This window comes from Echinops telfairi, unplaced genomic scaffold (genome assembly GCF_000313985.2).
Source record: "Echinops telfairi isolate 266 unplaced genomic scaffold, ASM31398v2 ScPeMD7_9;HRSCAF=40, whole genome shotgun sequence".
Lineage (NCBI taxonomy): Eukaryota > Metazoa > Chordata > Mammalia > Afrosoricida > Tenrecidae > Echinops > Echinops telfairi.
This window is the reverse complement of record NW_022103906.1, coordinates 78819643-78828140: the sequence shown is the minus strand read 5'-3', so window position 1 is coordinate 78828140 and position 8498 is coordinate 78819643. Positions and strand designations below refer to the sequence as shown.

Below are 8498 nucleotides of genomic sequence, written 5' to 3'. Positions count from 1 at the left end.
TCCTCCTGGAATGGCTACTCTAATTATTGGTCCTGAGGGTTTATCTGTCCTGGATTCCCTGTGTTTCCAGCTCTTATCTGTACCTGTGTACATGCTCTAGTCTAGCCAGATTTGTAAGGTAGAATTGGGGTCATAACAGTGGGGGAGGGGAGGTATTAAAGAACTAGAGTAAAGTTGTATGTTTCGTAAGTGCTATACTGAACCCTGACTGGCTTGTCTCCTCCCCGCAACCCTTCTGTAAGGGGATGTCCAATGGCCTACAGATGGGCTTTGGGTCTCCACTCCACACTTTCCCTCATTCATAATTATATGATTTTTTGTTTTGGGTCTTTGATGCCTGATACCTGATCCCATCGACAACTCATGATCACACAGGCTGATGTGTTTCTTCAATGTGGGCCTTGTTGCTTCTCAGCTAGATGTCTGCTTGTTTATCTTCAAGCCTTTAAAACCCCAGATACTGTATCTGTTGATAGCCAGGCACCATCAGCTTTCTTCACCACATTTGCTTATGCACCCACTTTATCTTCAGTGATTTTGTCGGGAAGGTGAGCATCATGGAATGCCAGGTTAATAGAACAAAGTGTTTTTGCATTGAGGGAGTACTTGTGAATATAGACCCAATGTCCATCTGCTACCTTAATACTAAACCTATAAATATATGCACATAGATCTCTCCGTCGTCATAGATATTTACATATGCACAAGCCTGTATTTAGACCTCTGTGAATGCCCTTTGCCTCCTAGTTCTTTTCTATTTCCTTTTACTTTCCACTTGTCCCACTATCATGTTCAGCCTTCATTTGGGCTTCAGTAATTCCTCTCGATTACATTGCCCTAACAGGTATCCTATGCCTTCCTCATCATCGATTTTAGATCACTTGTTGTTCCCTTGTCCCTGATTTTGTTAACACCCATTTCCTTTTCCCTGCCTCCCCCTCTCCCATGTTCCCCCAGAACCATGGGTCCTGTTGTTTTCTTCTCCAGATTGTTTATCCTGCTTATCATATCTAGATAGACATGCTGAGACACAATATGCATAAAAACAAGACAAAGCAAAAAAAGAAAACAAGACAGTAACAACAAAATGACCAAAAAAAGAGAAAAGCCTATAAATAGTTCAAGGTCTGTTTCTTGACCTTTAGGAGTGTTTTCTGTTCGAGTCTGATAGGATGCCATGCCCTGGCCCCACAGTCTATCTTTGGTATTCCCCGAGGACTTCATTGCTCAATGTTCCCCTTGTTCCCAAAACACTAGGCCCTTAGTGTTTTGCCTCAGTGTGGTGAGGTCTGATTGGACACAATTCCCACACAGTGTCTCCAGTGTTGTCCCCTGTAGCACTATAGATCAGTGAGGGGCATCATGTCTCATGGTGGGGCCAGCCCTATGGTCCTCTCTGTGCACTGGCTGCTCTGAGCAGGAATATCGTACTTGGGGCTTGGTGGGCCAGGATGTGCTGCACTCTCTCTCCCTTCCGCTTTTTTTGCTCCCATGTGCTCGGATCAGACATGTCCCTCTCCCTGAGCTGTAGCTTCAGTGCTGTCCTCTGACAGCACTTCTTCGGGTGGGGGGGGGGGTGGGGGGGTGGGCATCCTTGCTTCTAAGGAGCACTCCAGTTGTACTTCTTCCAGGACAGCTTTGTTCCTTTTTCTGGCAGTCCAGGGTACTTTTCTTTCTTTTTCTTTTTTAAGTCCAGGGTACTTTTCAACACTCTCCACCAACACCATAAATAAAGGCATCAATGATTCCACCAAAAAAAGAAAAAGACACCCTGACTAATGGTATCGGTTATTCTTTGGTCTTCCTTATTCAAAACCAGCGTTTTATGCATATAAGGTGACTGAAAATTCCATGGCATGGATCAGACATCTCAGTTTACAGAGGGACATTTTTGCTTTTTAATACTTTGAAGCACTCTTTCACAGCAGGTCTGTAGTACAGTATCTGATTTGCTGATTGCTTTTCCATGGGCGTCAATTGTGGATCCAAGTAAGTCGAAAACCACGACAACCTCAATATTCTCTCCACGTATCATGGTGTTGCCATTAGTCTAGCGGTGAGGATTTTTATTTCCTTCACATTGAGGTGTAACCAATCCTGGAGACTGTATTATTTGATCTTCAGCAGTACATGCTTCACGTCTTTGCTTTCAAGCGCGGTTGTGGGGTCTCCTCCCATTCTGATGAAGCCTTCTTTTCCATATAGTCCAGCTTCTTTATTTAAATCATTTTATTGGGGGCTAGTACAACTCTTATCACAATCCGTACATACATCCATTGTGTCAAGCATATTTGTACATTTGTTGCCATCATCATTCTCAAAACATGTGCTTTCTACTTGAGCCCATGGTATCAGTTCATTTTTCCCCCTTTCCCCACTCCCCGCCCTCACGAATGCTTGATAATTTATAATTATTATTATTTTGTCCTATCTTACACTGTCTGACCTCTCCCTTCATCCACTTTTCTGTTGCCCATCCCCCAGGGAAGAGGTTATATGTAGAGGTCTTTGTAATCGGTTCCTCCTCTCTACCCCACCTTCCCTCCACCCTCCCGGTATCGCCACTCTCACCACTCACTGGTCCTGATGGGATCATCTGTCCTGGATTCTGTTTCCAGTTCCTCTCAGTACCAGTGTACATCCTCTGGTCTAGCCAGATTTGTAAGGTAGAATTGAGATCATGACAGTGGAAGGGGAGGAAGCATTTAAGAACTAGAGGAAAGTTGTATGTTTCATCATTGCTATACTGCACCCTGACTGGCTCCTCTCCTCCCCGAGACCCTTTGCCTACAGATGGGCTTTGGGTCCCCAATCTGCACTCCCCCTCATTCACAATGATATGATTTTTCATTCTTTGAGTCATCCTTTGAAATCTTTGGTCCAGATCTTTTGTCATCATTTCCTGCACTTACTCAAGCTTCTCTCTGCTCAGAGTTAAGTTTCAGAGTCTCTTTGATGCCTGATACCTGATCCCTTTGACACCTCGTGATTATACAGGCTGGTGTGCTTCTTCTATGTGGGCTTTGTTGCTTCTGAACTAGATGGCCGCTTGTTTACCTTTAAGACCCCAGACGCTATACCTTTTGATGGCTGTAGCCCAGTTTCTTAAAGTATTTGCTCGGCATGAAATATGACAAAAAGATACAACCCTGACAGAGGCACACCTTTTCTGATTTGAAACCACACGGTATTACCTTGTTCTGTTTCAATGTCTGCCGCTTAATTCATAAACAGGCTCCATATGAGCAAAATCAAGCATTCTGGAATTCCCACTGTGGAAATGTTATCCATAATTTGTTAACATCCACACAGTCAAATGTCTTTTGCAAAGTGAAGAAAACACAAGTAAACGGCTTTGGGGGGTTTTCTGCTTTCAGCCAAGAGCCGTCTTCTGTCAGCAGTTACATTCCTCGTGCCATATCGCCTGCAGAATCCAGCTTGGATTTCTAGCAGCGGCCTATTGACGGACTGCTGCAACCTTTTAAAATTATCTTCAGCAAAATTACTAGTGAGAGATATTGATACGGTTCTGTCATTTCCATGTTCTGTTAGGTCACGTTCCTTTGGAACGGCACAAAGATGGGTCTCTTCCAATGGGGGGGCGGGGGGGGGGGGGGGGGGGGGGGGGCATGTAGCTTAGCTGTCTTCCAAATTTCCAGGTACAGGTGCATGAGAGGCTCTGGTGCTGTAGCCGTCTGTTCAAACAGGTCAGTAGGTTTTGTCAATTCCTGGAGCCTTGTTTTCACCAATGGCTTCAGTGCAGCTCGGACTTCTTCCTTCCATACCACTGGCTGTTGATGACACGCTCCCTCCTGAATGGATGAAAGTCGGCCAATTCTTTTTGACACAGTGACTATGTTTTCCTCTCATCTTTTTTTGATGCTTCTGCATGTTCAATATTTTGTCCATAGCTGCTGCATGATGGTAACTTGAAGTTTGAATTATTTCTTTCATGCGTTCTTTCGGTTTTCTAACTGCAGGTCTTTGCACATTTCACTGTAACACTTTACTCTGTCTTCTTGAGTCATCCTTTGAAATCTTTGGTCCAGATATTTTGTCTTCATTTCCTGCACTTGCTCAAGCTTCTCTCTGCTCAGAGTTAAGTTTCAGAGTCTCTTCTGACGCGTCCACTTTGGTCTTTTCCTTCTTGTTGTTCTAATATCCCTTTGCTTTCCTCAAGTATGCGACTCTTGATGTCATCTCACAGCTCATCGGGTCTTCTGTCATTGAGTGTTCTGCAGATCAAATCTGTTCTGAGATGTTCTCTAAATTCAGGTGGGATATACTTGAGGTTATAGTTTGGCTCTTGTGGATTCCTTTCATTTTCTTCAGCTCCAACTGGAACTTGTAAATGAACTCGTATCTTGATGTTCTATTCCACAGTCAGCCCCTGGCCTTGTTCTGATCGATGGTGCTGAGCTTCTCAATGGCCTCTTTACAGAGATGAAGTATATGATTCCTATATATTCCATTCAGTGAGGTCCATGTAGATAGAGACTGTTTATGTTGTTGAAACAGGATACTTGCAGTGAATAAGTTGATGGTCTTATAAAATTTGATCATGTGACCTCTAGCAAGATTCCTATCAATAATATTTCCAATAATTTTTGAAGGATTCAACAAACTGATTCTAGAAGCTATGTAACTAAAAAAGGGCAAAGGGCATATAACAGCCATTTTTGAAGATTATTGAAATGCTTATAACAATTAAAGGCTCTTGGTGGCACAGCAGATAAAGCGCTTGGCTGCTAACTGAATGTTGGCCATTCAAACTGACCTGTTGCTCCATGGGAGAAAGGTATGGCAGGTGTCAACCTCCATAAGGATTTATAGCATTGGAAAGCTTATGAAACAGTTCTACTCTATCCTATAGGGTCCCTATGACTCTAAATCGATTCAGCAGAAATGCGTTAAGTAACCTAGTGTGATATTGGCACAAGAATAGACGATTTCCCCAAAGGAACAAAATAGAGACCCCAGAAACCAACCCATTTATATTTGGAGACTTTTATTCATAACAACAGGGCCACTGTAGATGAGCGGAGAGATGACAAGTCATTCATGCCAAATGCAAAGAGGGAGAGAAAGAATGAGCTGGATATCTTAGGTCACACCACACACAGAAACGCATTCCTGGTGAATTAAAGACACACATGAAACAGGCATCTTTAAAACTCGTGAAAAATACAAATACAAATGGAGAAAGCCATAACAACTAAGTGGTGGGCACTGACTTTTGTTTTGTTTCTAAACCTCATTAAAAAAACACTACTGTAAATGGAAAAGGTTGATACATTTAACAAAAAGTTTAGAAGCAATGGAGAAAATGCAATGCCAAAGATATAAAGCATATTTTTCCTAATAAGAAAAGGAGACACAAACAACTACACATAGTGATTAACAACAAAACCTTCACAAGAAAGTAAATTTAGTAAAGAAGTCAACGTGTTATATGATTTTGAGCAATTAGGGCACATAAGAAAGAAGTTCCCATCTAACTCTGATGACTGAGTATGTGCACAAAGCTCAAGACCATGGACCACTATAAAAGGATATCCAGAACCAGAATTGTAGTCAACTTTGCAATGAATGATAATTACTGATAAGGCAGCTAATGGTTTCAATGTCTAGATTTATCTCCTTATGTCTCTGAAGACTTCATTGAGCTCATGTAAGAGAATATAAACATTATAAGCTTTGGCAATATAAAAATAATGACATAGGTGACAGAATTTAGGAGGCAAAGTAGATAGAAACTATTGAATTTCTTCAGTTTTTTATAGTAGAAATTATATGAAATAACAATTTAAGAATATTATTAAAATTATAAAGGCAACCAACTAACAAGATGGTAATATAAATATGCAGACCAAGAATGGGTTACTATATGGAGCTATAGATAAGAGTCATTCTTTATACTTCCAGGAAAAAACAATGTACAAAACCAGGCAGTGGAGAAATGGTACTCAGAATGCATTCTTTAGATAGTAAGCCAGAAGCTAGGGAAAACAAAGGAAGAGCAGGTGACTATGCTGCACTCCATTATAAGCTTTTCTGTATTTTCAGGGTTTTTTAATCCAGATGCATATATTATTTTAATTAATATACACATTGAAAAATAATTGATGGAAAGAGAAAAGAAAAGATCAAACATTCATTTGGTCACACTACCTACGACTAGGCGGGAAACGTGGAAAGGGATGGCCACTCCAACAGGCAAGCTTCCCAACGCTTCAGGGAGACTCAGGGGTCAAAAGAACCGCCGAGCACGCCAGCACCGTGTCATCGTCAGTGCAGGGTGAAGAAACCGGGGAGAAGCACCACCGTTTCTTTCCCCCCTCACTTTTCCTTTTCGCTTTTGCCTCTAATTCTCTAGCTTGTTTGTTCCCCTCTAGCTTTCCTTGACTTAGACTAAGTATTCAACTGAGAAACCACAAAGCACTCACTGTGCCTGGGAGCCCTGGGAGCATACTCGGAAGCTGATGGAACAGCAGGCCTGCTCTGCTGTCCAGCGTCACGCAGGTGAAGCAGAATGGACTTCATGGCAGTGGGTTGAGAATTTTCACCTGTTCTCGTCTTAGTTTTCTCTCATTACGAACAGAGGAAATTAAGTTGCTTTTCATTTGTTTTGTCAATATGAGGGGAATTCAAGGGAAAACTCCGTTACCTGTTATCTTGTCCCATGAACGGTATGAAGATCCCCTGTGCTAGTATTGACAAGCATTACGGTGTTTATGCTTCAGAGGACGTATTATGGCTACCACTGATTTAAAGGAGGCCCACACAGACAAAAGGCAATCCTGTTAAAACCGGCACCACAGTCACTCGTCAGGGCACTAATGTTTCATTGTTGGCTGCTCATCGTGACCCTTGGGGGTCACTGCGTGTCAGAATCCACCTGATGGCAGTGAGTTGAGTGGGCTGATGACTGCTAAGCTATTGAGGTCTCAGGACCAAAGTCAGGTTTCTGCAGAGACAGTCATGTGAGTTGTAATTGCCTCCATGGCAACGGGTTTGGCTTTTTAACAAATTCACTTTTAAAGAAACAAGGCTTTTAAAGCTTGAAGTCTAAGTTCCCTGGAAGCAAAGAAAAACGTATCAGAAGGTGAAAGGTGCACCTCAGGTGGTACTGGTACCCATCCAGGAGACTTAGCAGTGCCTCCGTTTCAGCATAGCCACATCCAGTTAGATACTTACACTATATGTGCAAGGTCAAGTGGTTTCTCTGGTTGCTCAGGAAAAACAGGATGCGGGGGTTCTCTGGTGGGGACGCACCCCAGTGACTTACTAATTGCATGGCTCAGCTTCTTTGCAGGGGATTTCTGTATCAAAGGAGAAAAATAAGGAATTAAATCTTCACAACAACGGAAAAGGGCTTCAAAAGAACGTTCTGGCAAGGGCTGTACGAAGCTTCATCCAGACAGAAATCAAGTGTCATTTTAATCAACATTATTAGCCCCTGCAAGGAGGCTGCAGTTGTTCCAAGGTCATGTGCAGGCCCTTCATGCCCGCAGCTCCTTCCTTATGTCTATGAAGTCACGTTCCGAGCAGCGCTATAGACCCTTGGCATTAACTCCTTCTTTTAAGGCTTCTGGATCCTTCTTGGCAACATATTAAAGTTAATTCCCCAGTCCGAGTCTGAACTTTTTGTTAGGCTACAATACTAAATGGCTAGGAAGATGCTGAGCATCGATAGCTTTCATGTTAACAAGCTAGACTAAGCCACCCATCAAAACATGCCTATGAAGAGAACATTCCCAAATTAAATATGAAGCAGAACATTTGGTGTGAAGAGCTAGATTTGTATACAGATAGCAATAAATGCATGCACATCTACAGTGACTCTAAATGCACCGAAGGTACAAAAAGAAGGTGGCATACTGCTACATTTCTCTGGAAGGCAGAGTGAGGCTCACCAAATCCAAAACTAGTGAGTCTAAAATTCAATAATCAGTGTGCCAAAGTAAACATTATGCCACCATTAGTTTACATAGGACATTCACTTCCAAAGCCCAAATTTAAAGCGGGGAAAGGGGGAGGCTTAATACACAGCTTTTTATTATTCACCCAATTTCCTTTCAAAACCACCGCTGTCTGAGATTTTCTTGGCAGGATATTAACTGCAAAGAAAGTTTAAATATTTCATTCTACAGGCTCTGAAGTTTATTACCATAAGCACCACTTTAATTGGAACACACAATTTGTTTGCAGCTGTGTGACTCATCAACACATCTCCACTTAACTTTTGCAACAGGCTGCTGGATGCGGGACTTTAAACACAAAGTAAACAAAAAGCTGTTTGCCTTTAAGATTGGATTGCCTGGGCTAATTAATACTACGTTTATAAGAAAGCCTGAATAAACCAATTACAAGAATCTAAGTATAGCCTCCTCCCTGGGGGATGGACAGCAGATAATAGGGCGGGGGGAGACGTTGGACAGTATAATTTATGACAAAACTATAAAAATTTATGAATTACGAAGGGTTCATGAGGGAGG

At 42.2% G+C, this 8498-nt stretch overlaps 1 protein-coding gene across 14 annotated transcripts in view; it reads right to left on the bottom strand.

Moving 5' to 3' along the window:
* DTNB (dystrobrevin beta) overlaps positions 1–8498 on the bottom strand; it is a 292810-nt gene that overhangs the window by 184816 nt on the left and 99496 nt on the right. For all 14 annotated transcript variants that reach the window (XM_045286980.1, XM_045286982.1, XM_045286984.1 and 11 more), the window contains exon 8: positions 7198–7322. In XM_045286980.1, coding sequence (XP_045142915.1) covers positions 7198–7322 — 125 coding nt within the window. The remainder of the gene's footprint in view (positions 1–7197; positions 7323–8498) is intronic.